The sequence below is a fragment of the Grampus griseus genome, assembly GCF_964374135.1.
Source record: "Grampus griseus genome assembly, chromosome: 4".
Lineage (NCBI taxonomy): Eukaryota > Metazoa > Chordata > Mammalia > Artiodactyla > Delphinidae > Grampus > Grampus griseus.
The window spans coordinates 70,855,887-70,875,019 of record NC_138997.1 but is presented as its reverse complement, the minus strand read 5'-3'; the positions used below and the strand labels follow the sequence as shown (position 1 = coordinate 70,875,019).

The window sequence follows — 19,133 nt, the reverse complement described above, 5'->3', positions numbered from 1 at the left end:
ACCGGAAGCGAGGAAGAGTTGGGCCGGGGCCCAGGCTAGGGAGAGGGGTGGGATGGAGGATGCAGCTCTGTGATTTCTCGGGAAAGCGTGGAGAAAGAAGGGGAGGAGGCCGGCCTCCCCGCGAAATTAACAAAACCTACACTTTGCAAAGTCTCCCCCATCCCCCTCCTCCAAATTCTTCCCCGCCGCGCACCCGCCCCTCCTCGCCGCTTCTGTTGTGACTCGGGCAGCCTATCCCGAGGGTGGGGAGCTGCTGAGGAGCCTGAGCCGAGCGGTACTCCGCAGCATCACGTGTCGGGGTGGGGGCTATAAAATCCCGGAGCCTGGGCGTCGGGCGGGGGACGTGAGGACCAGCCCTCTCCAGGGACCCCTTTGTTCGCAGCCCAGACGCCGACACCTCCGCGTCCCCAAGGGCTTGACCGCCTGCGTTCGCGCCGCGCCCGGGGCAGAGCTCAGGACAGGAGAGGGGAGGGGGCGCCACGGCCGGCCGGGCCCTCCAGCCACCCACCCCTCGCGACATGTCGCGCTCCTTCTATGTCGACTCGCTCATCATCAAGGACTCCTCACGGCCCGCGCCCTCGCTTCCTGAGCCGCACCCCGGGCCAGATTTCTTCATCCCGCTGGGCATGCCATCCCCGTTGGTGATGTCCGTGTCCGGGACGGGCTGCCCGTCCCGCAAGAGCGGTGCGTTCTGCGTTTGCCCGCTCTGTGTCACTTCGCACCTGCACTCCCCTCGGGGGCCCGCGAGCTCCAACTGCGGGAGCGCAGGGACCGGGAGTGCCGGGGCCGGGAGTGGCGGGGCGGCGGCAGCCGCCGGGGCGTTGCCCCTGCTCAAGAGTCAGTTCTCTTCGGGTCCTGGGGACGCACAATTTTGCCCGCGTGTGAGCCACGCGCACCATCACCACCACCCTCCGCAGCACCACCATCACCACCACCAGCCCCAGCAGCCCGGCGCTGCAGCGGCGGCGGCTGCGGCGGCGGCGGCGGCGGCGGCCGCGGCGGCCTTGGGGCACCCGCAGCACCACGCACCTGTCTGCACCGCCACCACCTACAACGTGGCGGACCCGCGGAGATTCCACTGCCTCACCATGGGTAGGGCCGGGTTTCTGGGCACCTGCGCGCTGTGCCTTGCCGGCTCCCGGGAGCAAACTTTCCGCCTTCAGTGGATGAAGTGGGAGCCTGGGGGAGGGATAGGGAGGGAGGAGGGGCTTTTAGTATAACTGTGGAGTCGTCCCCAGAAGTTCCACGAAGGTGGGAGTTAGCCTTCTCAGCCTCTCCAAGCAGCCTGGTGAGCTTCACTCCCGGTATCTGGTGCCCGAGTCTTGCATAACATCGGGGCCTTTAGGACTTCGAACTTGAGGGCTGAGAAATCGGAGGTTAACTGACTGAGGTCCGGGGTGGGTGTATTTGTATTTAAGTGTGGCATTCCGGCGTCGAGGCTGGCTGGGTTTCGTTGCTTTGGGCTAAGCCTGCCTGCCTTTCCGCTAGGCTTGAAGGGAGACGACCGGACAATGCAACCCCTCCCCCGCCCCCCACTTTAATCCTCTGACTTTACGTCCCGAACATCAAAGGCCTTCACTTGCTTTGGGCGTCCCTGTCCTTCCCGGTTAAGTAACGATGTGTCTTGAAATGAGAAAGAGTGAGAGATGGATACAGGTATTTAGTTGAGCTTCACGGGTGAGTCCCTGCGAGGCATCCTTTCCAAGGGATGGCACGTGGGGTGGGAGCGCCTCCCCACACCCACCCCCGAGAATTACCTCTCTGCCCTCTCTTGGCCCGTCTGCAGGGGGTTCGGAGGCCAGCCAGGTACCCAATGGCAAGAGGATGAGGACGGCGTTCACTAGCACGCAGCTCCTGGAGCTGGAGCGGGAATTCTCTTCCAATATGTACTTGTCTCGACTCCGGAGGATCGAGATCGCCACGTACCTGAACCTGTCAGAGAAGCAGGTGAAAATCTGGTTTCAGAACCGCAGGGTGAAGCATAAGAAGGAAGGGAAGGGCACACAGAGGAACAGCCACACGGGCTGCAAGTGCGTCGGCAGCCAGGCGCACTACGCGCGCTCAGAGGATGAGGACTCCTTGTCGCCGGTCTCGGCCAACGATGACAAGGAGATTTCCCCATTATGAGGGAGGGCTGCCCCACCTCTCCCTACACGCTCCCGTAATCCCCCCCCCCACACACACACACAACGCGACGCGGCAGGCACCCAGGGGCCAAAATCCTTGGCCTTTCGGTTGTTCTGCCTGGAGAAGGTGGAGACAGGTATTCCCGGGGGCTTACATGACGGGCCTGTCACTTCCGTCTCCTACTTGATCTATTTGTTTGGGACTCCACTCGCAGTTATAGATCATTTTTTTAAAATGTAAATAATCTAGATTCAACTAAGTCTCGTCATATAACAAAGAAAAAAGGGTTGGTTTAAGTTTAAAACTGTATGTGGGTTTTTGAAAGCGCATGTCATTTCCCTTTCCCTGTCTTTCAGAACCTGATAAGAACACGGGGTTTCTTGATTCTTTTTGTTTTGTTTTGTTTTTAATGAAAGTATTGAATTGCAAATAACTTAGAAAATTAAACCCTGTAGGTCTTGCTTTCTGAAAATTTGCCTGGGGAGAGTTTAAAATCCAAGTCACTGGAAGTCTCCTTGTGAATAGTTTTATATAAAATTTATATTTATATTTATTTAAATAAATGAAACAAAATCAAGGTTTTAAATTTGTGATGTTTGCTTTCTCCATCTTCCCCCGTCTTTCTCTCCCCCTTATGGACAGGGAATAAAAGTGTCTGAGAATTTAGAGCAAAGTAATGACTATAACTTGGTAATGTGGGTCTCTTGGTTGAGGGAGTTTGTGGCTCTATAGGATTTCTGTGTCACTGAAACTTCTGCCAAGAAGACACCTTCCATCATGATGCTGCCTACCAGGTAGTACTCCCCATTCTTAAAATAGCTCAATTCCTCACAATTGACAGGATACATCACTCCATTTAGAGTGACACTGACAATTAATGACAGGCAAACCTTTAAATTTATTTAGCAGGAGAGGGTGAAAATCCCTTACCTAGTATTTATTTTCTGTATCAGTCCCTCCTCCCTTTCTTTCCTTCTTCATCTCTCTCAGTACTAAAACCTGAATTATGTAAAGGAATCTGAATAGTAGGAATTGTTTTAGGAAGGGCAACAATTCATCAAACAGGTTTGAAGCAAACACATGCAAAGTTACAAATGATGCTACAAGTGACTAGAAACAATACCGTTTTTTCCGAGTTTGTCTAGCTAAGAAATTAGCTGGTTTCCACCACTGCTGAGAAAACAAAAGTTCAGGAATAGGGAATTATTTTGTCCAAAGACTTACATTCTCACTTTTCCAAAATAGCTCACAGGTGCCTTCGGACTTCTGGTTTTTTTCTCTGGTCTCCCTAACTTTAACCTAAATTAGTTCCTTTCTAGTCCCTCTCTTCCCACCACCTTGCAGAGTGCATTCGCGCAATCCTGGCCCTGGAGAAGACTTACTTTGGCTTTGCCCTCAGCAAGGCAACCTGGCTCTCTCTTCAGCACAGCCAGGTTCTGTTCTTTAAGGGAGAGAGTGAAGCTGGAAACATGGAAACTAGGAGATCTCATTCCCTGCAATCTCATTCCCTGCAAGCTGAGTTCCACAAACACCCGCTGGGGTTGTTTTTGATTATTTTCTCTAAAGATGCCACCTAAAAAGTCCAAGCCATAGGAACTGTTTACAACACACATACTCACACTTCTTTAGGTCTGATTTACTTTAGGTCTGTAGGAACTGAAACCTCACCAGGTGGGGCTGGGCTCTAGTATGGGTTTCCCCGCCCAGACACTCCCTCACTCTCACTCCCTCTCTCTCTCTCTCTCTCTCTCTCTCTCTCTCTCTGATCTCTCCTCTCTCTCTCTCTCTCTCTCTCTCTCACACACACACACACACACACACACACACACACACACTCCTGAGGCCCGTCGTCATCTCTCATTCTGGTGCTGGCCAGGGCAGGCAGGGGAGAGGAGAGGCTGGACGGTGCGTACTGAATGGGGAGCTGCCGCCGCTTTGTGCAGTGACCTGGGCCCGATCCTGCGCAGCAGTCACAGGCATCTGACTCGCTCCTGGCCCGGGCCTGGGAGGCTCAGGCTCTGGATTGCCCTCTCTCTTTCACACACAAGCCAAGCTTTGGGCCCCCTCACCCTGCCCACCGCGAAGGAGGAGGGGCGCTGACCCACTGCCTTTTCCAAAGATTCCGTCTCCCTCCTTCCCAATAAACAGGCGTCTCCGGGCACCGGTACAGGGCTGGGAGGAAGGGAGTTTCGTAGCGCAAAAAACTGGCAGCTAAGGAAGAATTCCTTCACAGGAAATAACAAGAAGGCCAAAGAGCCCCGGCCGCACCTCTTTGCGCTCCTGCCCAAAGCGAAGCCTCATCTGAGAGGTGGACAGGCAACGCCGTCCCCTACCCATCCACTCTCAGCCCGGCCTCTCTGTCGTCCCGCACTCGGGCCTGGCCCTCCCCAAGTCCCTGCCCAGTAGGGACCAGAGCATCTGCACTTCTCCTCGCTACCCGCACCCAGGCCCTGCGCCCAGAGTGCTGAGCCGCCCGCTTGCCACACCGATGCTGCACTCGCCCAGCTCTACGACCCGGCAACGGAGACGCGGGGCCAGCCCTCCGTGCCTGGTTTGGGGTTGGCTGCTTGGTACCTTTCCTTCCTGTCTTCAGGGATATTCCTTAGGGAAGAGAGGAGAAACAGTGAATCCTGCACCAGAGGCAAAAAGATTCAGGCAAAGACGCTGGACATTCTCCAAAGAAACGTTCTCCGGTGAATCTTCTTGTCACTTTCAGAGTGAACCATGAAGTCTCCTTGTCTCCTATTTTACACGTCCCCAACGCCCGCCCCCCCCAAAAAAAATCAGTTGATGTTTTTGAAGATTGGGAATAAGGTTTTGGGAATCTGTCTGATTTTAAAGGCCTACAGTTTCATCTTAGGGTAAGAACACCTAAGCCAACACTCAGATGTACAAATATTCTGTTAAACAATCTTGATATCAAACACTCTAAGAGAAGTGTCCCCAGATTTATTAAAAGAGGAATGTTTAAGATGTGTGGAGTCACGCTTGACTATTTCTATCTGGGAAGCACTAGATGCTAGTTTTTCAATACGCCCCACTTGAAACACAGAACTCTGTTCCTCCAAAACATGGCCTCTTAGGGGCCTATAACCACATGATGGAAAGAGAGAAAGAGAATAAAAATGAGAATTAAAAATCAGGACCTTGCTCCATTAGGAGAAAAGAAGTGAGCAGCAGGAACCATTAGCATGGATGAATCCACCTCTTTAAACAGGAAAAGAGCTGGGGGCTGGGGAGGATGGACAGCAGGAAGAATAACCTCCTGCCATTGTGCCCTGACCCAGTCCAGAATTCCCAGCAAAGAGGAGGAGCAGAGACCTTTCCCCTTCACCCTCCCACTCAGTGACCAAACCAAGCCCAAGGCCAAGGGTCTAACAATGACGGTGGCACACAGCAAGGCTTTTTTTTTTTTTGGCGGTACGCGGGCCTCCCACTGCTGTGGCCTCTCCTGTTGCGGAGCACAGGCTCCGGACGCGCAGGCTCAGTGGCCATGGCTCACAGGCCCGGCCATGGCTCACAGGCCCAGCCACTCCGCGGCATGTGGGATCTCCCCAGACCGGGGCACGAACCGGTGTCCCCTGCATCGGCAGGTGGACTCTCAACCACTGCGCCACCAGGGAAGCCCCAGCAAGGCTTCTTGATTGCAAACCATGCCCAGGGCAGAAAGGACCCAGCAGCCCATCCCTGGGGTGTTCATGGCCCCAGGTGATAGAGACACTGGTGATGGTAGATCCCACCTCCTCTCCTAATTCTGAAGTGGCCATCATAGTTTACTGCCCCCTCCCAACCCCCCACCATATCCCCCCCAAGGATATCCATAGATATTTTAGGAGAAACAAAAAGTTGGGGCTGTGAAGTCTTTGACTTTCTGGCTTCCTCCTCCCTCCCCTCACCCCCACTCCTCACCACTGCTGCCCAGTTACATCTAATCAGGATTAGAAATGCAGTTTGCTTGGCCCACCCTGACTGTGGTCAGGGAATTGCCAGAAGGGTGATTGTTCTAACTCAAAGTGGTCACAGAGGGCAACAGGGTCTGTGTGTGTATGTGCATGTACACAAGTGTGTGTGGACTCTTGGTGGTGTTAATGTATGTGGGAAGAAGAGAGTTATTTTCACTAGAATTTTTTTTCTTATTTTTTTGCTTCGCACTTCTATCTTTCGTGCAGTTTCCACTCATTTTTCATGGCACTGCTTGGGAGATTTCTTTGAGGGAGGCAGGAAGAGGCTCAGAGTTGGGCTAGGGGAAGGAGCAAAAGGCTGAACCTCAGGGAAGACTGTAGTGAGCTCTGGGTAAGATCTCAGGTCCAGGCTTAAGGGTGTAAGAGAGAGGGAGAATGACACTTCCAATAGAACCTGTTTGCTAGAGGAAATTGGGTTTAAAGGAGCAATCACTGCTTTAAAAGGAGCTCCTCCCATCCTCTCCAAACACAGCCTAAAGCTGTCCTAGACATGAATGCAGCTCAGTGCATCAAAGCAATTGTTCCTATTTTCATTATTCACAGGGAATCTTTGAATGTACCTGTTAAGGTGACAGACCTCTTAAAAGGGAACATTTTTTTCCATGCAATTAAATGGTGCATTTACTAGGCTTCTATTAACATAATTTAATATAAATCTATTTTATAAATCTTTAGGCTCACATTACCGAAAACTGAGCATCTCTGAAAAAAAAATACCTATGTCTCTTCCCTAAATTAGATGGAATAGAATCCAAAAACTTGCTATTCTAAGCCAGCTGGAAATATTAAAAGTAGAAGAATTTTTTGTATTATCTTTTGTTAATGGTGGAGGGATGAAGAAAAGCGTCAGCTTGTCTCACAGAAGATGAGGGCTTCTCACCCAAGGGCCTGGCACTTGGAGTGGTTAACACAGGCTAGAACTGGAACAGGAGGTTAAAGAGATCTCTTAGGAACAGAGATGAATCAGAGCTCAGATGAAAAAACAACAGCCAACCCTGACTCATATGTGGAAGCAAGTTTCTTCTGTTTGGGGAGAGAAAAATCCAAAGCCTGTGAGCTCTCACAGTCCCATAAGCTATTCTACATGGAGGTAGATATCCTTGTCTGTTCCCATAGCTGGACTCCTTGTTCTCAAGTGCACCCTCCAAAAGCTTGGGCATCCCATTGTCTCTGAAAAGGTGTTTTGTCTGCCCTTATGTTGATGTCGCTGCCTGCCCTTCTGCATCAGGCATTGCATTTCTTCAAGCAGAGCCCTATGTTTTCCTGAACCCTTGTCCTACCTTTGTTGAGTCTTCCAAATCCTAAACCCAGGAAGGCCCCAGGGGCTCCTCTGAGTGAATCCTGACAGATCGGAAGTGTGTGCTGTGTGCTTAGGAAAGTAACTAGTTTCAGATTAATGAAGCAGTGACAATTTCAATCTGCTTAAAGGCGGAGGTTGGCACTGCCCAGGCCTGAGCGTGGGGAGCTCGCCAGGCTGGGCTTTATATTGTCCGCTTTTCTGAAGAGCAGACAAAGATGGATAGAGAGACATTGAAAAGCAGGGGGCGTATTTCAAACAGCCCCATAAAGAGGGCTGTCACTTTAAGACAAGAACCATAGTGCTTTGATGACTTTGTATTAGCTGCCCCATTTCAAATAAGGAACTCAAGTCTCTAGTGAGAGGGAGGAAAAAGAAGACTGTGAGAGGGAGAGGGAGAGGGAGAAGGAGGGGGGTGGAGGGAGAGAGGGAGAGAGAGAGAGAGAGAGAACAGAGAATGTGGTGATATTTAGCCTGTGTGAGCACTGCAGCGGGACTAATTCTTAGGCAACTATTTGGTTTCTGAAGTTCAGGGAGAAACAACCCACAGCAGGTGCAGAGAAAAAAGGCAGGTGGGAGCTGCTCCTTATGGGAAAGAGCTCCCTGCCCCGTGCGCAGCAGCCGGCTCCGAGGAGTTAAAGCCAGCTTGGCCTCAGTTGGCTGGGAAGGGCTGGAGAGGGATGCACAGCTCTACCGGCCCCAGGCCGCTGAGGATTATAATGGAAATTTTTGAGAGCTTGAAAGAGAAATAATAGGAAGGAGGGGGACGGCAGGCTTTTGGAGTCCACCTTCACAAAGCCTAATTTAAATTGTTTGGGGTCAAGCAGCAGCAAGCCACCTCCCCCCTTTCCTCCTTAATTAATTAATGACCACGATTAATTATTAGGGTCTTGCATCTCAAGACTTCAAATCACCTCCCCCCCCGGGGTGATGAGTTGCTTGAGCCAGGCACGTGGTTCTAACTTGAGAAGAAAGTTGAAAGTTGGCAGTGTAGTCTGTGTCTCTATTATCTGCTTCCCTCTAGGTCTCTGCCTCTGCTTTTTTTCTGTCTCTCCTACTCTTCCTGCCTTGGTGTGTCTCTGTCTCTGTCTCTCTAATCTTTCCCCTCTTTGTTCTCCAGGCTGATCTCCCCATCCTCCTCCAATATCCCTTGGCCCTGGCTCAACCCTCCCAACTCTAGGACCCCAGCTGTCCCGGGAGAGGGGAGGATGCCCATGAGGCCCTCACCCAGGGCACCGGCCAGCAGCTCCGAATCTCACCGCGTCCTCAGTGGCGGGAAGTGAGTGGGCAGCAGTGTTCACCGGCTGGATCAGGAGTTATTGACAGTTTAGATTTTTTTTTCCTGCCAAAGAAATCTTTTTTTTTTTTTTTTTTTTTTTTTAAGGGACCGGAGGACCGGGAGCGGGAAAGCGCTTCGGCTTTGAAGGCCGGCGGAAGGGCTCCCCCGACGGTGGCGCTGGAGGAAGAAGCGTGTAGTCAGTTTCATTAGGCACTATTTGAACCTTGCAACCTGTGGTAATTTCTGGGGCAAGCTGAAGAGGGGGGATTATGTAGGAGGGACACAAGGAAATTAGCGAACGGTTAATTTAACTCGTTTTCTGCTAGAGTTTTCGATACATTCCTAATTGACTGAGGGGCAGGTGAAGCTCCCGCCCCATGCAGGCTCATTCACGGTGGGAATAAATGGTTCTTTTTCAACTCACACTGCTCACAATATATCATCAGGGAAAAGACATGCAATGAATATGTTGATTTTTTTATTATTATTAATGGACTTACACCCTGCCACGCAGGTGTGAGGGTAAAAACCTATACTGCAATGAGATAAGATTAACAATGGAATTAGAATTTTATTAGCTTTATATGTCACATAGACCTGGATCCGAACTGTCAAAACAAGCAACAAGAAAAGATATTCTGAAGGCAGCCCTGCCACTCAACCAGGAGAAATGGAACAGCGCCGATCCAAATCACGATCAGCTCCAGTTCCTTCAGTACCTCCCTTGGGCCTTCTGCCAGAGGCAAGAGGCGGGAGGGCCTCGCTTAGGTGAACGCCTCGGTTCCCGACCCGCAGGTAGTAGCTGAAAACACCACTTGAGCTCGGAGGCCTGGCCTAGAGCAGGCCCCAGCCCAGGGTAGGGGGCCCGTGATGACCCGAGGCTGCCGAGAGGTCAGCGGAGGGGCCGGGCCACCGCGGCCTGCGGGCCGCAGGCTTCGCATCCTCTAAATCAGCTGCAGGCGCTGGCCGCGACCCGAGGGAATGGAGAAGAGTCGGAATGCGGGACTGGAGGTGGAGTGGGGCGTCCCTTGAAAGCCGCACTGAGTTTTGTTACCCGGGGGCCACTGCTACCTGGGTCTCGCAGGCGCAGAGGTGCCCTATGCAAATGGTTCACTATTAGGCGAGAAAGAAATACTTCAAATGGCCCTTTGTAACCTTCTATAGAAAATCGAGGTACTCTGCATGACAAAGCACAATTAAGCTTTCTATTCAGGAGTTCTGCAGCTGGTAGCCCATTGGGAAAGTGGGAGGAAACGCGAATATATTAATAGTGTGGCAAAAGTTTTTTGTGTGCGTGTCCTTTTCTGGGTCGGGGCTGGGGAGGGGCGGTGGGTGGACCCAGAGGGGAAGGAAGCTCCGCCTTGGATCCTTGCCACCTGTCCAACCTCGTCTCTGCCCAAGTGGAGAGCCCTGCTTGTCTGGCAGCCCGGACATTCTGAATGGTCTCGGCGACCCCCGCGAGCAGACCAGGGCTGGGCGGACCCTGCAGGCACCAGCACCTGGACGGGACGGGACGCCTGCCCCAGCCTAGCCTCCTCGTTCCCGGAAAGCTGAGCTGAGACCCGGCGCCCGGCTGTCCTTGGTCCCCCGCGCAGGAGGGAGGCTCCCAGACCAAGTGCTTCGCCCAGACGCCAGGGTGGGTGGTGCACCCGGGAGCACAGCAGGAGGATGTTGGAGCTGGGAAAGAGACACGGGAAGAGCAGAGCCGGATTTTCCGTTCAGCTCTAATTTTCTCCCATAGTTGAGGTTCACTTCCTAATCGTTCACTTTTACAGACCTCGAGGAGAATTTCTTCCTTCTTAGTAAAGAAGGGCTCTTAACCAACTGTGCTGGTTATTCTCCATATGCCGGTCTAGATCCATCTCCACCTTCCTCTGGCCTCGTGGTTGCCAGAAGACACTGGCCACTGTGGATTGTACTACATCTTCTATTAACTGCATCACCTGCAGTCTCTTGCCTCTGGCTTGCATTTGGGTTTGGTGAATGAGTGGCACTGCAAATAACCGAACAACCTGATGAGAGAATCTGAGGTACACTGATTGTTTCTGGGGATGTTGCATTGTCCCAGTTCTGGCAGTTGCTGCTCCTTTCCAGAAATTCCCTTTCTCTCTGAGAGCCTCTCTTCCAAGGCTCCAGCTCTCAGTCAGGCTCCTCCTGCACCTTCATGGAAAAAGGTGAAAATGCCTTCTGGCTTCTACTAGTCCCCTCTACTAGTCCCATCAAATTCTTGTTGGTTCTCTCAGCCCGGCACACATCTCTGCAAGTAGTCATTTTGTTGAAAACTTTCTTTAAAAATCCCCACTCGGGCTTCCCTGGTGGCGCAGTGGTTGAGAGTCCGCCTGCTGATGCAGGGGACACGGGTTCGTGCCCTGGTCCGGGAAGATCCCACATGCCGCGGAGCAGCTGGGCCCGTGAGCCATGGCCGCTGAGCCTGCGCGTCCGGAGCCTGTGCTCCGCAACGGGAGAGGCCACAACAATGAGAGGCCCGCGTACCGCAAAAAAAAAAAAAAAAAAAAAAAAAAAAAAAAAAATCCCCGCTCAGATCAGTTGCCGAGTGGCTGACCAGCCATGTTATGCTTGAGCCAGTCTCTTCTGTAACAGTCAGGTCAACTGTCTCCTCACTTTTGCTGGGATGTCTCCCATGAGAGAAGTTGTCCCAGCCCATTCCATTTTCAACAGCTTTGACCACTAGGAATACTTACTTGTGTTGTATCTTCCTTTGTAATTTCTATCCATGAGTTCTACCTAGTTCTTCCCTCATGGACTTCTAGGTGTCTGCCTTCTTCCCTATTCTCAACTGTGATGTCCTTGATGACAGCAACTGCATCTGTCATCTCTGCATCCTCAGCACTCATCACAATACCTAGTACATAGTAGATGCCCAGTAAACTAGCTAGATCAATGCATCATTCTGCTTCCAAGACTCCACAAGTTGCCTCAAACATGGAGGCTAGAAACAACTATACTTCATTGTAGCTGTATATAAATATATGTAATAAACATATATTCCCTGGTGGCACAGTGGTGAAGAATCCGCCTGCCAATGCAGGGGACACGGGTTTGAGCCCTGGTCCGGGAAGATCCCACGTGCCACGAAGCAACTAAGCCCGTGCGCTACTACTACTGAGCCTGTGCTCTAGAGCCCGTGCACCACAACTACTGAGCCTGCGTGCTGCAACTACTGAAGCCCGCGCGCCTATAGCCCGTGCTCCACAACAAGAGAAGCCACCGCAATGAGGAGCCTGCGCACCGCAACAAAGAGAAGTCCCCGCTCACTGCAACTAGAGAAAGCCTGTGTGCAGCAACGAAGACCCAATGCAGCCAAAAATTAAAATAAATAAAATAAAATTTTAAAAATGTATATATACATAGGCTAAATATCCTATGTATAGAATAAATATCCTATATAGAGGATAATTATAGATAGGATATAGAGAAGGTTCTGGAATCAGTCTGCATGCTCTATCATTTACTAGCAGTGTGACCTTGAGCAACCCACTTAACCTCTCTAACTTCTATTTTCCTCATTTGTAAAATGGGGATAATTAATAGTACTTCCCTCATAGGGTGATGACGACTAAATAAGGAAATATACATGAAGATATACAGATATTTAGTTAACTCAGATAAGGTCTAACTGAAAAAGTAACTTTTAAATAAAGACCTGAAGAGAATACGAAGAACTGACCCTGTGCTTGCTGGGTCAAGAGAATTCTAGTGGTAAAGAATTCCAAGCAAAGGCCAAGGTGTGAAGATGCCTGAAATAGTTGGGAAACAGTGAAGAGGCAGAGTGACTAGAGTACAGTGAGTGAGTGTGTGTGAGGGGGGAAGAGGGATGATGGGGTAGGGCTTGTAGGTCAGAGTAAGGGCTTTGGCTTTTATTTTTAGTTAACTGGGAAGCTCTTGCGGGATTTTGAGCAGAGAAGTGATATGCTGTAACTTATGACTAATCTGGATGAATTTGGCTGCTATGTTGAGAGAAGCCAGGAAGATAAGATACTATTAAATACAGCCAGGTAAGAGATGACACTGGCCTGGACCAGGGTGGAAGTAATGGGAGTGGGGAGAAGTGTTGAATTCTTGGGTTTGATTTGGTAGAGTTGCCAGGATTTGCTAACAAACTGAAACTGAGGAGTAAGAGTAAGAAAAGGATGACCTTTTCTTAAGAGTAAGAAAAGGATGACCTTGTCATCAAGGATGACACCAAGGTCTTTATCCCAAGCATTGAAAAGAAAAATGTTGCCGTTAAGAAGACTATAGGGGACTTCCCTGGTGGCACAGTGGTTAAGAATCCACCTGCCAATGCAGGAGACACGGGTTCGAGCCCTGGTCCAGGAAGATCCCACATGCCGCAGAGCAACTAAGCCTGTGCGCCACAACTACTGAGCCCGCGAGCCACAACTACTGAGCCGATGTGCCACAACTACTGAAGCCTGCACGCCTAGAGCCCGTGCTCTGCAGAAAGAGAAGCCACCGCAATGAGAAGCCCACACACCGCAACGAAGAGTAGCCCCCACTCGCCGCAACTAGAGAAAGTCCGCGTGCAGCAACAAAGACCCAATGCAGCCAAAAATAAATAAATAATAAATAAATAAATTTATTTATTTAAAAAAAAGAAGACTGTAGGAGGAGCAATTTTAGTATATATTAAGTTTGAGATGACAATTACACATCAAAGTGGGGATATCATGAAGGCAATTGAAAAAATAATTCTGAAGTGAGAGCAAGCCTCGAAAAGTAAATAAAGGAGTCATGAATGTAACGATGGTATTAAAATCATGTGACAAGGTGAGTGCATAAGGGAGTGGTACATAGTAAAAGGGGAAGGAACCCAAGGACTTAGCACTGGAGAACTCTAAAATTTAAAAGCATTGAAAACAAGTCTTGGAGATGAGAAAGAATGAACATAGAGGAAAACAATGAGGTGAGTAGTATGACTGACCCACCATATGGCCTGGAGAGAATTTCCTGAACTCAGGGAGGGTAACCCAAGCAAAGGCCAGCAGTCTCCCTGAGTTGAGGAGACAGAATTGAGAAGTAGAGGAAACCAAGGTGCCTAGAATTCATAGGACACAGTACTTATTCAATAGCAAACTGCTCAGAACGAAAGCTCTAGAAATCTACAGAGGTTTCCCCTCTAGTTTTCAGCTGAGTATTCATCAGTACTTACACATGAAGAACCTACCTGGGGCTAGAGAAAGAACACCACAAAGAAGCAGGCTGAAAAATTTATGACCTCACACATGCCTGGTAAGACTTTGTGTCCTCTCTGGCCAGAAAGAAAAGACCTCCTAACATACACGGGGCTTTTCATTCAAATAGACTACTCAGAAAGGTATTGCCTCAGTGGTAGAGCAAAATTAGCTCTAAAGACTACTCAGGCTCCACCTAACAAAGTTTAAAAGCAAGCTTCAAAAGGATCAAACTGTTTCCAAGTAACCTAACTGCATCCAAAACAGCTCAAAAATATTTAAAGGAATTAAAAAAAAACTCTAGCATCCTAGAAGGTATAATTCATAATAATAAATTATGAGGTATGCAATCAAAACACACCGGGCATGAAAAGAAGCAGCAAAGTATGACAATGAGAAGAAAAATCAATCAATATAAAGACACAGAAATGACACATATGGTAGAATTCTGACAAAGACTTTCAAACAATTATTATATTTTTAAATCCCCTCCATTTATTCATGAAGGCAGAGGAAAGTATGAACATAATAAGGAGAGATCTGCAAGTTATTTAAAAAAAAAAAGATCTGAATCAATTAAGAAATACAGTGTGTGAGATGAAAAACACCAGATGTGATTAACGACAGTTAGACACTGCAAATAAAAGATTAGTGACCTTACATGATGCAGAGCAACTAAGCCCATGAGCCACAACTACTGATCCTGTGCTCTAGAGCCCGCGAGACACAACTACTGAGCCCGTGTGCCACAACTACTGAAGCCCCGCGCCTAGAGCCCATGCTCCACAACAAGAGAAGCCACCACAATGAGAAGCCCGTGCACCACAACGAAGAGTAGCCCCTGCTCGACACAACTAGAGAAAGCCCGCGCAGCAACAGAGACCCAACACAGCCAAAGATAAAAATTTTTTAAATTAAAAAAGAGTTTGCATGCTACAACTAAGACCCAGCACAACCCAGTAAATAAATATTTTAAAAAAAGATTAGTGACCTTAAAGACATAGCCATAGAAACTATCCAAAACAAAATATAGTGAGATAAGAGACTGAAAAGAAAAGAATAGAGCATCAGTGAGCTGTAACACAACATTGAGTGACCTATACACAAATGTTCCTGGAGTTCCAGAAGGAGAAGAAAGACAGATGAAGGGACAGAGAAATCACTGCCAATTTTTTTTCAAATTTGATGTAAACTATAAACCTACATATCCAAGGAGTTCAACAAACTCCAAACAGCAGAAACATGTGCCCCAAGGCACATCATAATTATAATGATAAGAAGAAAATCTTAAAACCATCTAGAGAAAAAAGATACTATGTGCAAAAGAACAAAGATGAGGATGATAGTAGATTTGTCATCAGAAAGAATGCAAGCCAGGGACTTCCCTGGCGATCCACTGGTTAAGACTCCCTGCCTGCTTCCACTGCAGGGAGCACAGGTTCGCATGCCACAAGGCCAAAAAAAAAAAAAAGCAAGCCAGAAGACAGTGACTTCTGTCTTTAAACTACTGAAAGAATAAAACAGTCAATCAGAATTCTAAACTCAGCAAAAATAGTAATTTTTTTCTTTGGTTGCCTATGCTTTTGGCACTATATGCAAAAAATCATTGCCAAATCCAATGTTATGGAGCTTTCCTCCCACGTTTTTTTCTAAGAGTTTTACAGTTTAAGCTCCTATGTTTGGGTCTTTAATCCATTTTGAGTTTATTTATTTTAAAAATAATTTTTTTGGAGTATAATTGCTCTACAATCATGTGTTATCTTCTGCTTTACAACAAAATGAATCAGCCATACACACACATATGTTCCCACATCTCTTCCCTCCTGTGTCTCCCTCCCTCCCACCCTCCCTATCCCACCCCTCCAGGCGGTCACAAAGCACCGAGCTGACGTTTGGTAGTGTATATATGTCCATGCCTCTCTCTCGCTTTGTCACAGCTTACCCTTCCCCCTCCCCGTATCCTCAAGTCCATTCTCTAGTAGGTCTGTGTCTTTATTCCTGTTTTACCCATAGGTTCTTCATGACATTTTTTTTCTTAAATTCCATACATATGTGTTAGCATACAGTATTTGTCTCTCTCTTTCTGACTTACTTCACTCTGTATGACAGACTCTAGGTCTATCCACCTCATTACAAATAGCTCAATTTCATTTCTTTTTATGGCTGAGTAATATTCCATTGTATATATGTGCCACATCTTCTTTATCCATTCATCCGATGATGGGCACTTAGGTTGTTTCCATCTCCGGGCTATTGTAAATAGAGCTGCAATGAACATTTTGGTACATTACTCTTTTTGAATTATGGTTTTCTCAGGGTATATGCCCAGTAGTGGGATTGCTGGGTCATATGGTAGTTCTATTTGTAGTTTTTTAAGGAACCTCCATACTGTTCTCCACAGTGGCTGTATCAATTTACATTCCCACCAACAGTGCAAGAGGGTTCCCTTTTCTGCACACTCTCTCCAGCATTTATTGTTTCTAGATTTTTTGATGATGGCCATTCTGACTGGTGTGAGATGATATCTCATTGTAGTTTTGATTTGCATTTCTCTAATGATTGAAAGTTTAATTTTTTTTTTTTTTTTCAGTATGCGGGCCTCTCACTGTTGTGGCCTCTCCCGTTGCGGAGCAGAGGCTCCGGACGCGCAGGCTCAGCGGCCATGGCTCACGGGCCCAGCTGCTCCGCGGCATGTGGGATCTTCCCGGACCGGGGCACGAACCTGTGTCCCCTGCATCGGCAGGCGGACTCTCAACCACTGCGCCACCAGGGAAGCCCAGAAAGTTTAATTTTTATGATTTTAATGATTGAAAGTTTTAATGATTGAAAGTTTTAATGATTGTAAGTTTTAATGATTGAAAGTTTTAATTGAAAAAACACATCTCATGGGCTTCCCTGGTGGGAAGGGAAGAGGTTAAGAATCTGGGAAGAGGTTAAGAATCTGCCTGCCAATGCAGGGGACACAGGTTTGTGCCCTGGTCCAGGAAGATCCCACATGCTTTGGAGCAACTAAATCCGTGTGCAATAACTACTGAGCCTGCGCTCTAGAGCCTGCGAGCCACAACTACCGAAGCTCACACGCCACAACTACTGAAGCCCGCACGCCTAGAGCCCGTGCTCCACAACAAGAGAAGCCACCACAATGAGAAGCCCGCGCACCACAATGAAGAATATCTCCCGCTCACCTCAACTAGAGAAAGCCTGTGTGCAGCAACGAAGACCCAACACAGCCAAAAATAATTAAATAAATTTATTAAAAAAAAAAGAAAAAACACATCTCATAGAATGTACTCTTAACTATTTTAAAGTATGCAGTTCAGTAGTGTAAAATATATTTGCATTATTGTGAAACAGATCTCCAGAATTTTTTGTCTTGCAGAACTTGGTAACCACCATTCAACTTTCTATTTCAGTGAATTTGACTACTTTAGACAACTCATGTGAGTGGAATCACAGAGTATTGTTGTTTTGTGTCTGGCTTATTTCACGGGGCATAATGATTTCTAGGTTCATCCATGTTGTAGCATGTGACCGCACTTCCTTTTTTAAAAGGTTGCATAGTATTTCATTGTGCTTATATACCACATTTTATTTCATCCATTGATGGACATTTGGGTTGCTTCCACATCTTTGCTATTGTGAATAGTACTGCTATGAATGTGGGTGTAAAAATATCTCTTTGAGATCCTGCTTTCAATTATTTTGGATTATACCCAGGAGTGGGATGCTGGATCATACGGTAGTTCTATTTTTAATTTTTTGAGGAACCACTGTACTGTTTTCTGTAATGGTTGTACCATTTTACAGTCCCACCAACAATGCACAAGGTCCAACTTCTCCACATCCCTGCCAACACTTGTTAGTTTCGGTGGCTTTTTTTTTTTTTGGTAGTAGCTATCATAATAGTGTAAAGTAATATCTCAGTGTGATTTTGATTTGCATTTCTCTGGTGATTAGTAATGTTGAGCATCTTTTCATATTCTTTTTTTTTTTTCCATATTCTTTTTGGCCATTTGTATATCTTCTTTGGAGAAGTATCTACTCAAGTCCTTTGACCATTTATTTTCTAATTGGGCTATTTGATTTTTTAGTTGTTTAGTTGTAGGAGTTCTTTATATATTCTGGATATTAACCCCTTATCAGATATATGATTTGTAAATATTTTCTCCCATTCCTTAGGTTGTCTTTCACTCTGTTGATTCTGTCCTTTGATGCACAAAAGTTTTAAAATCTGATTTGTCCCATCTGTATTTTTTTCTTTTGTTGCTTGTGCTTTTGGTGTCGTATCCAAGAAATCATTGCCAAATTCAATGTCATGAAGATTTTCCTCTATGGTTTCCTCTAGGAGTTTTATATTTTTAGGTCATACATTTAGGTCTTTATTCCATTTAGAGTTAATGTTTGTTTATGGTGTAAGGTAAGGGTTTAACTTTGTTCTTTTGCATATGAATATCCAGTTTTCTGAACTGGATATCCTGTTGAAGAGACTATCCTTTCCCCATTGAATATTCTTGGCACCCTTGTTGAAAATCATTTGAAATTTGTTTCTGGGTCATCTATTTTATTCCACTGGTCTATATGTCTGTCTGTATGCCACTACCACTCTTCTGAGTACCATAGATTTGTAGTTGTTTTGCAATCAGGAAGTGTGAGACCTCCAACTTTATTTTTCACTTTCAATATTGTTTTCGCTATCTGGGTCTATTTATATGAATTCTAGGATAAATTTTCTGTTTCTGTAAAAAACATCATTGGGATTTTGATAGGGGTCACATTGAATCTGTAGATTGTTTTGATTAGTATAGACATCTTAACAATACTAAGTCTTCCAATCCAGGAACATGGGATGTTGCTCCATTTATTTGTATTGTTAATTTCTTTCAGCAACATTTTGTAGTTTGCAGTACACAAGCTTTTTGGGAGGCTGTGTTAAACAGCAAAATCACCAATCCTGCTTGAATTCCCTGGAGATTCAGTGGTTAGGACTCCACGCTTTCACTGTGGAGTCCCTGATGGGGGACTCAGTCCCTGGTGGGGGAACTAAGATCCCACAAGCCACATGTTACAGCCAAAAAAAAAAAGTTTAAAATAAATAAATAAATAAATAGATAAGGATTATGTTAGTAAATGTGAAAGTGCAGCTCAAAGAGTCCAAAAACGTATCTTTAAAGAAATCATGTTTTTTTAAATGCCTGGAAATACAGTCGCCCAAATATTGAGATAATGCTTACTGAGATCGAGTTTTAGAAATGTGAATTAATACGTGTAAAACTGCT

General features: G+C 47.1%; 1 protein-coding gene across 1 annotated transcript; it reads left to right on the top strand.

Annotated features, from left to right (window-relative positions):
* Window positions 1–518: 518 nt before the first annotated feature.
* On the top strand, window positions 519–2,127 carry GSX2 (GS homeobox 2; the record flags this gene model as incomplete). Its single annotated transcript, XM_082653798.1, has 2 exons — window positions 519–1,092; window positions 1,787–2,127. 2 exons carry the CDS (start codon window positions 519–521, stop codon window positions 2,125–2,127), a joined length of 915 nt encoding a protein of 304 aa, XP_082509924.1.
* Between the last annotated feature and the right edge of the window lie 17,006 nt (window positions 2,128–19,133).